Raw genomic sequence first — 12,553 nt, forward strand, 5'->3', positions numbered from 1 at the left:
TACGTTAAACTTATTTTTTTTTCACCTCATTAAAAGTATCCTCTGCCTTCCCATATTAAAAATAGTCCGATGCAATTTATAAGACAAATGAATTTTTTATTATTATTTTTTCTTTCGTAGACTTTATTGAAATAGTTAATTAACGAGAACTTAAAATGTGTTTCGCTCCATTAAACGTCTGTTTAGCCGAATAGTTATTAACAGAATCGTATTATCTTTCGCTTCAATTAACGGGTTGAAAGGTAGCAATTATTCAGTTATAGAACTTGGATAATATTTAATCATAACTTTCCAATGGTAAAGCAGAAATTATTTAAAATATAGAAGTTTTTTCCCCTTGCTTGGGTGCGTGATTAATTAGAATTTTGATCGCATGAAAGTGGCATTGTGTTAAAAAATTGCTACATCATCACTTTTATATTTAAAAAAGTGAAAGTTTATTATGTATTAAATTGAAGATAAACTTACAACAAAGTAAAATTATAGATGTTAAGATTTAAAAAACACAACTGGGTTATTTCATTTTACAAGATATATATTTGATTTATTGGTTTAAACGTTTCAACACCCAAATCGAAAGTGTTGATTTGTATTTTATAAGTAACGCTTCGAAAAATAAATAAATTATATAATTTTACTGTGTAATTAATTATAAACATCATCACTACATAATATTAAAAAAATATATAAAATAAGTTTTTATATTACATGCTTATAAAGTATATAATTAATTAATCATTTATTAGTTAATAAGAAATGTTGTTACTATTTTAATGTATTAATAAAAAAATGAAATTTAATTTAATAATTGTTAATTTTGAAGAGAAATTTAGTTAATTTTCTTTTTTAATTAAATTGTGAATCAAAATTTATCTTTCACAATTTAATAATGATCGTTGAAAAAATAATAAAATTATAAATTAAATTCTGTAAAATTTAAAATTTTTCTATTTTCTGTAAATTTTTCCATTTTTCTATTTAAAATTTGCTTATGAAATTTTAATAAATTAAAATGTATATTTAAGAAAAATGAATTATAATTCACGTGTAATCTTTGGTAATATATTTTTAAATTTAACATTTTTACAATTTATATATTTAAAATAAATAATTATCAATTTTTAAAAAAATAATTGCCCAAAATTTATTATAACGAATAGTTGTTATAATTACATTTTATCGTGCTCTTTTAATTAAAATCTTTTTTAAAAAGTTAATTTTTTCAGTAAAATTTTTCTTGTAATTTCTTCTTTTCAATCCTAAAATAATCATTTTTCTAAAAATAAATGCAAGAGGCTCGAGCCAATTTATTAATGAAGCGTTTTTAAAGTGGAGAAGGCATTAACCTGAGCATTTTCTCACCCTTCAATTATTTGTGATTAAGATGCGATTAGTTCTGAAGAAAAAAGTATAATTCCCTGTCGAGTCGATGTGTTATTGATGAGATGGTGGAAGCTTGCAGACTTATCGGGTTATAAACGTAAAATAAATAAATAAAAAATACTCATTACAGTTTACATAGCATAAAAGACTCCATTATTTAGATATATTTATATAAAATATTTCTGAATTTGTTAATTAAAATTTAATAAGAATAAATTTAAGATCGAAAGGAAGAGTTTCTGCTATAGATTTGTGAAGGAGAATTTTAATTACAGTTATTATTAAGTATTGCTAATTCTATAAAAAAGCAAATATTCTTCCATTTTTCTTTTCATGATTACGGTTAATAAAACGGTTTCTTATTTCTTTCAATGTTCATCATCAATTCAGATACTGAAAGATGCTCTTAAATATAGAAGAAACCTGTGTATATTTTATTGAAAGTAATTACTTTTTAAGTTGTGAAAGAGACAAAATATTGCACAAGTTAGCTGTTATTTTTAACTGTATTTTTTATAGATTTCAGAGAAAACTTTCTTTAAAATTATAGAGAAACTTAAAAAAATAAATAAAAACTATTCAGAATTAATTATATTTAAATACTATTCGTTAAATTCGATTTTAATCATAATATCTAATTTATTTTCGGAATTTTTTAACATTCTCTCTCGTTAATAAAAAGATTTTTAGTAAATTAAACTAGTTTTAAATTAAGGAATTGTAAAATTTTTTTCCTCTGTTAGAAATGGATACAGTGAAGTAAATTTCCTAATTGCTAACATGGAAAGTTTCAATTAAAACTCGCTGATAAAGCGAGTTTTAATTGAAATTTCTATTTAATATAATATTCTAAACTAATTCTAAGAATATAAATGAATAAGGAAAATGAATTTTGTGTAATTATGTTAAAGAATTAACATATTTTTCTATTCAGTTTCTTGAATATTTCTTTGATTCTTAAAGAAAACTTTAATGATGTACTGTACTTTATTAAATATTATTGAATGAAATAAAAAGGAATTAAATGGGAACTTTTAAGTGAATTGATCGAATTTGAGAAACAAAAACGGACAGACATCAGCTGTCGATCAATGATTTCCTTTGACGGAATCCGACTTAAATGTAAGAATACCATAGGGTAATCATGTCACTTTTCTCTGTTTATTTTAAAAAAAGGTTGAATGAAAAACCTCGAGGGTGGAAATTTATAAAAATGGATGGTATCAAAAAGCATTAGTGTCATGTAGAATCACTTTATATAGATTCTTCTTATAAGTGACAAATTGTATTTTCGCTTTATAAATTCTACTCGAATTATCTAAATAGAATAACTTATAAGTAAATGTATTTTGTCATCAAATTTTATCGTCACTTTTATTATAATTAATAATAGTTTGTAGGTTAAAGATTGACTTCCATTATATTTTAATCATAAAATCATAATTTTTAATGTAAAAGATAATTTTAAAAACTCTTCAAACTGCATATTGATTTTCAAAATGGTTTATTTCAGTTAATAAACACAGTTTAAGAGGATGATAAAAGTTTGTTTATTATTATTTGCTATTTTTATTTCACAATCAAAGTAGTCTACTAAAGTTCTAGTAGTCCTCAGGGAATACTTTCTTAAAAAAAATCAATCCAAATAATCTTAAAGCCGAAGTTCAATGATGATCGTCAAACTCGGCTAACCGTAAAAGCTTCTTTAATTCCTCTGTTCAGTACAAATATGATCACTCCCATTCGAGATACCATAATTAAATACAAAATTTACATTTGGGTCTATTGTAGTAATATGATTCGAATTTGCCGACAAATTTATAACGTAGTTAATAAATATCTCGTGTTAAATCAATACATTAACAGATTTATATGTTCGCCTTTATACATACTCAGTGGTGCGTTATAACTTCGTAGGAGCCCAGGAAAATTTGAATTAGTACAGTAGTACAATACAAAATTCCCATGTACTGTACAGTGTTGACTTCAGACATCTTTCTCGGGGTATTTTGGGGGGAAAATATTTCTTATAAATGATTGATTGGGGCCTTTTGATGGTGGATGCCCCAGGCTTTTTGCCCATAGGATAAAGCGTCACTATATGGACTGTACTAATTTAATAGAGATACGAAAGTAATAATTTATATACAAATCTTATATATCCTCCATTAGGCAGGTATCTAGAGAGGTCAAATTTTGGGAGCGATAAAATGCAAAAGTAATAATAATCTATTGAATGTACACTTTTATTCTGTCTTAAATGTCACGTTAGTTTTACTTTAGGTTAAGTTAAAGTTGTGGAGCAGCAAATAAGCTAGAGCCGGCCTTTCTTACAAGTATATGCATTAAAAATCGATTATCAACAGATTTGTTTTTTTATTTTTTTTCAGTTCGTAAAGAAAACGAAGAGATGTTTCGAGGTCTAACATCGTCAGGAACGTCTACTTCGACCGAAGCCGAGACAAACAACCAAACCATGATTCCTTCAACAGTTCATCCGAGCTGAAAGCAAAACTAGTCATCAGAATAATGAACAGTAACTTTCGTGTACGAAAACACGTTAATTCTCGATAAGTATGTGCAGTATTTTCGTTTCGTTTTTTTTTAATTTAGTCTTCATTCATTCGTCATGGATGATGAGGGGGGAAAAACCGATAATTCTATTCTGTGAGATAGATTTAAACACGATAAACGAAGCAATAATTGCTGTTGTTCGTTTAGTTTTACACGCTTTTAAATTTAATGTAGTTGTAAATTGCAATTAGCTTTATTTTGTCAACCAGAAATTTATAAAGAGATAAGAAAAAGTTATAAATAATGGAAGATATTTTGTCGCGTTTAAAGAATATAAACCTATAATTATTTTTATAATTATAATGGTTACTATGTAAATAAACTAGAATATTTTAGAATATTTAAAATTTGAACTAGAAATATTTAGTGGGAAAAAAAAGTGTTGTATATCTCCAGATATTTCCAAATCTCTATATGTTATATACCAGTTGAATGTTGAATGTTATGGTTTAATTACTAGTAAAGAAATTAATTGTTCTTCTTTTTTTATCATCAGACAAACTTGGTGCCTGTAGTTTATTAAACTTGATGATAGAACATTGTTACCGAAAATAAATGATTATATTTAAATATATTTCTATAAAATGAAAGGAGAAATATATTTAAATATTTAAAATAATGTAAACTTCAAACTCTATTAATAAATTTTCGACTGTTTAGAAATTGTTCGTGTTATTTGTTGAAGATAATTTCGACTACATGAAGATTTTTATCTTATTAAATAAAGTAATAAAGTATTTTCTTCAAAGAATCTGATAAAAGAATTTGAAAGCAGTTTATTCTTGAAGGTTTAAATAAGCAATATATCATATCAAAGTTTTAACCCAGTAAATGAGTCTTATCAGTTATAAATTTCTTCTGGGAACAGAACTATTTACAACAGAGATTACCTCAAGTAACTCATTTTATCTTTAGTTAACAAAAAAAAAAAAAAAAAAAAATCGATAAAAATGTAGGAAGGTCGATTGTTCATTACCTCAAATTCTCCAAATTCTTCAAACGTATAATTGATACGTAGTTACACAATAAAGAGAGCAACTCCATGACAGTTATTATCTTTTTCACTGTCTATGGATAGCTCTCTTAACAGTATAACTTCTCGAATTCTCTGATATTTACTTCCGAAAAGCATTTTTCTCTTTCGTTCGTGCAATTACCACCTAAAATATGACAACCGAGCAAACATTTTATTTATAAACGAATACACTTTAGCCTTTATGCCATTATAAGTTCAAAATATTAATATTTTCGAATACTTATAAATTCTCAAGTAATTTTTTCCCCTCTTCCTTTATTTAATTATAACAAAAATTAACATAATTTAAACAATTTCCAACTTATAAAGCTGTATTATGCCTTAAGAACTTAACAGATTCGTTCTACAGGTTGTAAACAATTTTTAAATAGTAGGTTGATTAATTCTACTAATTAAATAACTTAATTATTAAATATTTATTATATTAATCTAAACAAAATTCAAATTTAATATTTAAAGTTTTTTTTACAGATGAAATATAATGTAAATTGCGTTAAACAGTTGATCTCTCTTACCTGAGTAGTAGTTTAGTCGTTTAGTCCATTTAGTTACCTGTCGCATCCTGTTGACTCTGTTTGTCTAATCCACAAGAATGATAACAAATGACGACAAACGAATTCGAATGCATTTAGATAAGATAATGTTATTTAAATAAGAAAAAACAGTTTCGTTATAATTTTTATTAATTTTTTTCTTAACTTCCTTCTGCAGTGGCAATTAATACATATGTAGTTTTATCTAAAAAGAATGCGTAACTTAAATAATTTTATAAAGCTTAAAAATTGCTATTTTATATCCTTAAATTAATAATTTCAAGAAGAATTTTTAAAAAATTCATTTTATTCGGGTTATCAGAAAGGAAATGAGTAATAAAAACTGTTTACAGAATAAATGACTTTATCGAATTTCATATTAAATAAGGAAATTTCAAAAGGATTTTATTCATTTATCATAAATTTTATAATTAAATACATTTTTTAATTAATCATTTTAACAGATTAATACAATGTTCCTTTAAATGCTTTATAAATTTCATGTAATAATCATCCTGTCAGTTGTTAAATTTGTCTCTCGTTAATTATCTATTCACAGGGAATACAGGAAACTGAATAATGAGACGATAAAAATTAAAAAACTATCAATCATAAGATTACTACTTAATGGAATTAAACGAGGTTTTAAAACCTTATATTTTTTATTTAAAATTCATTATCAAGATATCATTGCATTAGGGAATTACATTCCAAAAACTTTTCGTGATAAGATTGAAATTTTCCAAAGAAATTATAACTTTTTTTTGTGAAAAATGAATATTTTAGATCTCTATCTGTTAAAAAAATACATGTTTTTTAGAATATTCTCCGCCAATCTGGCTTAGATTATCAAATATTTAATATATTATTCCCCATTTAAGTGAATAATTATTTTAATTGTGTGTAATAATAAGACAGACTTCATTATTTATTTCATTTTAAAATTAATTAATTTCTAAAGATTTTAATTATACTAAAACAATGCTCTGTACCATTGGAAAATACTTTCTTTGAATACTCCATCAAACAAACATTTAAAGACGTTCAAATAAAGTTTATTACTGATTTTACGAGGTTTACGGCTTACTTGTAAAATTAATTTATTTGGTGATTAAAGAGTAGAATTAAATACAATAGTATTGTAATTTAAGCTATTAAATTTGAATTAATTAAAGAATAGAGAATTTATTTACATTAATTAATGTAACGCAAGAAATTTTGGTTCATTATTTTATTATAATGCCAATACAAATTATTTTTATTCCATTTCATTTATTTTTACATAGAGAAGGAGATTTTGAATAAATTTATTTCTTGTCAGGAACAGATAAGATATTTCCTCCATTCAACATGTGTAGATAAGAATTAAGTAAAGAATCCCAAGGTTGGAAAGGATTATAACGTTTATTCCCAAATCCTCTTTTATTATCGAATTGTCTCTTTTCTGCAAATCCTCGTTTCTCTCCAAATCCTCTTTTCTCCCCGAAACCTCGTTTGTGATGACAACCCACGCAATTATTTTTTGTCAACTCGTCATTTGTCTCTTTTTCTGTAATGTCAGAAGCCGAAATCGTATTTGGGAAAGTGTATCTCATCAGATTCAAACGATCTTCTGGTGCCAAAGAGTTCCAATCCATGCATCTGACTGGAAATTTTAAGATGAAGCCAATTGTCAGAACCAATAACAGATGCAAACTCTTCATATCTGAACTGTAAATTTAGAAAAAAATTATAGTAAATATTAAAAAAGAAATTAATTTATTCAATTTTTATTGGCGTATTTTAACGAGAAGTAAATTATATTCGATCATTTAAAATACGTAAGAAGCGAATTCTAAAATGGCTGACGAATTTGAAGAAGCTCAGATGAACAAGGAACAATCCAAAGAAGAATCATCGGATTATGATGGCGGCTTGGATTTAAGAGGAATTGATACTAAGCGACCGTTTAAAATTGATTATTCTTGCGAAAAAGATAAAATAAAGAAGAAAAAGAAACGTTTAGAAGCACTGAGATTAGCTAGAGAACATTTTGATTTAAAACAATATTCTATGTGTAGATTTATGATTGAAAAGATCCCTAATATAGAATGTAGTGCGGAAGCAATGTTTATGTTAGGGGTTCTCTATTTTGATGGTCTAGCAGTTCAGAAAGATCAAGCCAAAGCGTTACAAATTATGATACGCATTGCGCTGATGAAGTCTTATCTACAAGAAGAAGAAGATTTTATCGTACAAGCCCAATTTAATGTAGGCGAAGCGTATTTTTACGGTACTGGAACTCTTAACAACGATGCCGAAGCGGAAAAATGGTGGCATAAGGCAGCTTTAAAGAAACGCAACCCGGGAGCAATCAGAGCGCAATCGGCTCTTGGAAAATTTTATTCCAGGAGGCTCTATTTTTTTCCAGACAAAAGTTTCTATTGGCATTCGAAAGCTTGTGAAAATGGAAGCTTAGAATCACAAACCGCTCTCGGTATTATGTACTTTTATGGTATAGGAGTCGAGAAAAACGAATATATCGCTTATAAGCATCTTTCCAGCGCTTCACACCGAGGAAGTGTAATGGCTATGGCTCAAATGATGGTATTTTATTACCAGCGTAGACTCTATCAAAGCACAGCACAGTTAGGTAAACAACTTTGTAAATATTTCGATATTTTGGAGATATCTAGAAACACAGAGTGCTCTTTCGGAAGTATCGTGGAAGGTCTATGCATCGCTTATTTTTATTTAGGAAGGTGTTACCATCGTGGTGCGGGAATCGAGCAAAACATAGAAAAAGCTCTCGATCTTTATAAGAAAGCTACCGAATATTCAGCAAGAACGGCTTCGCAACTGCATACAAAACTGTTAAACGGTCTCATATAACCAGGATGAATCTTAAACTGATTTATTTAATTACCATTAAAGTCATTACAATAAATTTCTCTCGATTCTTGATTCTTCTCATTAAACTAAATCATTTTATAATAGGAAGACCTACATTCTTTACTAGTTACAAAGAAATTGTTAAATGACATGCACTTACCTCTAAATGTTGTCGAGATGTGATTTAATTTGCGTTTAACTCCCAATTTTATATACGAAGCATTGGAAATCTTAGTAAATCCCCAAATGATTAAAATTTAATTTATTTTACAAAAGATACATAATTGAGCGATTAGTCTTACAGACCGTATTTCTCCATTTTAGTGTGTAGTAAATTTAATTTTTTTTTTATTAGAGAGGATTTTAAAAAATATATTAAGTTTTGGAATATTCTTATGATTTATAAAAATAGTTTTTTCATATCTACATTTACTTATTAGATAAACAAGTTGGTTAAAGTTGCATGTATCCTTTAATTAAAAATATTTAATTTCTACTTGAGGGTATGAAATTTTTTTAAAATATGCAAAACAAGTTAAATTTGTTTAATTTTTTGATAAATATTTTAGTATTTAATTACATTTAACTTTGTTTTTCTTATAATTGCTTAAAAAAGAAATAAAAATATATTTATTAAATGATTATTTAGACTAATTTTAAATAATGTAGCATGTAAGGAATACAACACAACATACAAGAATCTGATTACTTGATGTTAAAATATGTATAAATGAAACTAAATCTAACATTTAACATGTTAGACCCAGTTCTAAGTTGTTGAAAATTTAATTTGACAATTATCAAGAAACTGAGATCACAAAAATCCCACCATAAATTTTTATCCAGTTTATTAATTATTTATAAATGTTTGTGACATTATTTTTAAATTATCAAATGTGAAAATCTTTTCTAACTTTTTATAAATTTACAAATCAATTTATGCTGTAGAATACCTTATTTTTTACTATAGGAAATACAAAATAAAATTAATTTTGACTAAAACAAACAAAATGTACACTTTTAAATAAGTTTAACTTAGATTAAAAGTTTTTATCGTAGTGTGTTGCAATAATCGTGAATAAATAATAAAATTACTTTTTAATATTATCAAAATCAAAATAGTAATAAATCTTATCTTTGGGTATATGTGAGCATTAAATGTTTTCAAATTTCAAATTTAAATTTTTTAAAACTACAGCAAATAAACAAATTAATAATGATTCTGGTAGTAGCAGCATACTATATTAAATAAAACTTTTATTTTTAAATTTTTTAAAAATATGATAGAAATTTAAAATGATTGATCATGTAATTTAGAAATTTATATTTATTACATTAAAAAGAAAATGTTATGTTTGAACTTAAAAATTAATTTTTTACAGATTATTTTCTTTAAAGACTTTATGTAAATATATTTTTTCTAATGTAATCATGAGATTTAATAAAATTCAGTACTCTGTAAATATTTAAAATGATATCTTCACTATTTTATTATTATTAATTTTTCAATTTGAAGATTTTTCTATAAATAATCAAAACGAGGACTTTGAACTTCTAAAATAGAAACTAAAAAAATAGCACAAATACACTCAATTGAATAGTTTATTCCAATTTAGAAAATTAAAGATAATATTTGGGAAGAAATTCTACTAAGAATAGAATTTATTACTTAATCAAATTAATTTTAATAAGGAAAAAAATATGTCTTAAAAAATTTATATATTTATATAATTAATGTATATCTGTTATTGACTGGCAAAGTTCAAAACAAATTCTAAAATCCGAAATTGATTTAATATACTAAACATAGAAGTTCACCTAAAAATTACTTCTTGTAATATTATTTATTTCATATATATATCTTTCTGTTTTCAACTTCCATACTACATGTTGTAATATAATTGATTGAAATTCATATATGTTATGGAGTATATTATTAAGCATTAAATAAGAATTGCATTATCATTACAAATACCCACATAAAAATAAATAGTATTACAATATATGAAATTCATAAAACATACTGTAGCATTTATTATTTGTATTTGTACATTTATGATTACTTTGTACCTACATTTTACAAGGTAGGAGCCAAAAGTTTCTAGTCTAACTAGGTTTTAGATTTTATAGGTATAAAAACAATGATGTCATTTTTTAATATAGCCTCCTTGTAGTTCAACACACTTATTACATCTTAGAATTTGCATTTCAAAACTGCAGACTATTTTTTCAAGGATGTCCTTTTAAAAAATAGTTTGCAGTTTTGTATGCAAAGTGCTCATAAACTTTTTCCTGAAACTTTTCATCACTTTTTTAAAGGTCTTTTGGAGTTTTGGAAACAGATAATAATCCACTAGGAACCAGGTCCATGTAGGGGAGGAGGTCAAGCTCCTTGAACCCACACTCCTTTACAGCAGCCTTGGCAATGGCAACCATGTGTACTGGCTTATTGTCCTGCAAGAGGAGAACATGATGCAAAATAATGTAACAAGTCTAACTAAAATGAATGTTTTCAAGTGACTTATGCAAATTGGCAGGAAAAATTATTTTATTAAGTGCAGTCCTAATCGTAACACTTGATGGTGTTATCTAATACTATCGTTATTCTATTCTTATCATGTCTAAAATATAGTTAGGCTGAAAACTTTTGGCACCTACCCTATATTTATAAACTTCTTTTTAATACGAAAGAATTTTTAGGGTAAATGTTACAATAATATTCATGTTTATTGAAGTAATACACCAAATTCATATTATTTTCTTTTTATTGAAAACAAAATACTGTTTATACAGATTAACAAATTTATGTATAAGGCACCTTAATGGTATTTCTAACAAAATATTGTAATTGATACTTTGACTGCATCAAGTATTCTCTTTTGCAAATGTAAAAACTTTTGTATTTACATACAAAATATTTCCATAGATTTTTAAAACAGTGTTAATATTTGCTTAGAGTCTAAAATTCACAAATTTATTTGATATAATAAATAAAATTTTATACCAATTATTTGTCATCTCCCACTCTTTTAACTCGAACTAGAATAAAAATTAAAGAAATTTATCATTACAATTTTATAATGTTAAAGATAACCATATAAAAAATTTTTACCTTTGTCATAATTTATCTGCAACTGTTCTGCAACTCTCATACATGCATTTGTGATTTCAAAGTGCAGTCCTAATCGCAACATTGTATTATTTTGTTCAATTAAATCTGCAATTTCCATTTCTAATTTATTCCCAAGAACACTGCAACCCTGTTAAATTAAACATATCAAAATTTTAATAAGTTTAAAAAAACAAAAAAAACCAAATGAATGAATGTAATTAACTTGCAAAAATCAAATAATTATGTCAGAACTTTGTCTAATTTTAAAAATCCATGAATATGTTTAGTGATTTTATATTTAACTGAAATTTAATACATCTGCACTTTTTATATTTTTCAATTTTTAATTACTATACTTATATAAAACTTAATACTCTATTCAATAAAAGACAACTGAATGCATCAAAATTTTTTTCCTTCAAAACTGTAACAAATTAGTAATTAATATTAAAAAATGCATAAGAATGTAACATTTTAATTATTTTTGATTTTCCATGTTTTGATTCAAAGGTTTGTAAATAAAATGTTTATAGTTTCTGTAAGAAATATTTATGTTTATAAATACTTCTTACAGAAACTATAAACATTTTATTATGAACAGAGATCTGATTCAAAATATATTAATAGTGGATACTGTAATAATAAAATATGTAAATGTTTGCAAAATGTCTGAATTGCTGTGTTAAATAAATAATATTTTGAAGAACACTAAAATACATTTTCTTAGTGGTTTATTTATATTTAAACAATTGCATACCTGATTTGCAGCTCGAAATTCTATCACAGTCTGATTCTTATTAATGGCTTCAATAATATTTTTTACCATAATATTACTTATGTAATTTGATTCCACATTTAAGATTATTAAAGCAGTATTTTCTTTTAGAGCTTCAACAAGCAACTATAGAAATATAATGAAGGCAATAATTTAGTAAGAGTATGAAACAGAAAACAAAAATTACATAAATTGATTCATTAATAATATTGAAAACAACAATTCTTTAATAATTTTCTTAATAAAAGCTTATTTTTTATATAATTTAA

At 25.2% G+C, this 12,553-nt stretch overlaps 3 protein-coding genes across 6 annotated transcripts in view; 2 read left to right on the forward strand and 1 right to left on the reverse strand.

The window, feature by feature from the left end:
- LOC136978897 (uncharacterized) overlaps window positions 1-4,024 on the forward strand; it is a 30,576-nt gene extending 26,552 nt beyond the window's left edge. For all 4 annotated transcript variants that reach the window (XR_010881307.1, XR_010881306.1, XM_067274735.1 and 1 more), the window contains one exon: window positions 3,774-4,024. Coding sequence is in view for 2 of the 4 variants with exons in the window: in XM_067274735.1 (XP_067130836.1) it covers window positions 3,774-3,889 (116 nt within the window). In the remaining 2 variants the exon portion in view is untranslated. The remainder of the gene's footprint in view (window positions 1-3,773) is intronic.
- Window positions 4,025-7,210: 3,186 nt separating this feature from the next.
- Window positions 7,211-8,715, forward strand: LOC136978507 (LRP2-binding protein-like). Its single transcript, XM_067274228.1, has one exon. The coding sequence runs from the start codon at window positions 7,366-7,368 to the stop codon at window positions 8,395-8,397; it is 1,032 nt and encodes a 343-aa protein (XP_067130329.1). The 5' UTR covers window positions 7,211-7,365; the 3' UTR covers window positions 8,398-8,715.
- Window positions 8,716-11,144: 2,429 nt separating this feature from the next.
- Window positions 11,145-12,553, reverse strand: part of LOC136979327 (tropomodulin-like) — a 36,699-nt gene continuing 35,290 nt past the window's right edge. The window contains exons 8-10 of the mRNA XM_067275277.1: window positions 12,267-12,410; window positions 11,510-11,657; window positions 11,145-11,436 (exon numbers count right to left, since the gene is read on the reverse strand). Of these exons, the coding sequence (XP_067131378.1) occupies window positions 11,405-11,436; window positions 11,510-11,657; window positions 12,267-12,410 (324 nt within the window). The 3' untranslated portion in view covers window positions 11,145-11,404. The remainder of the gene's footprint in view (window positions 11,437-11,509; window positions 11,658-12,266; window positions 12,411-12,553) is intronic.

Source organism: Centruroides vittatus, unplaced genomic scaffold, assembly GCF_030686945.1.
Source record: "Centruroides vittatus isolate TY-2023 unplaced genomic scaffold, ASM3068694v2 contig_1154, whole genome shotgun sequence".
In the NCBI taxonomy this organism is placed as follows: Eukaryota; Metazoa; Arthropoda; class Arachnida; order Scorpiones; family Buthidae; genus Centruroides; species Centruroides vittatus.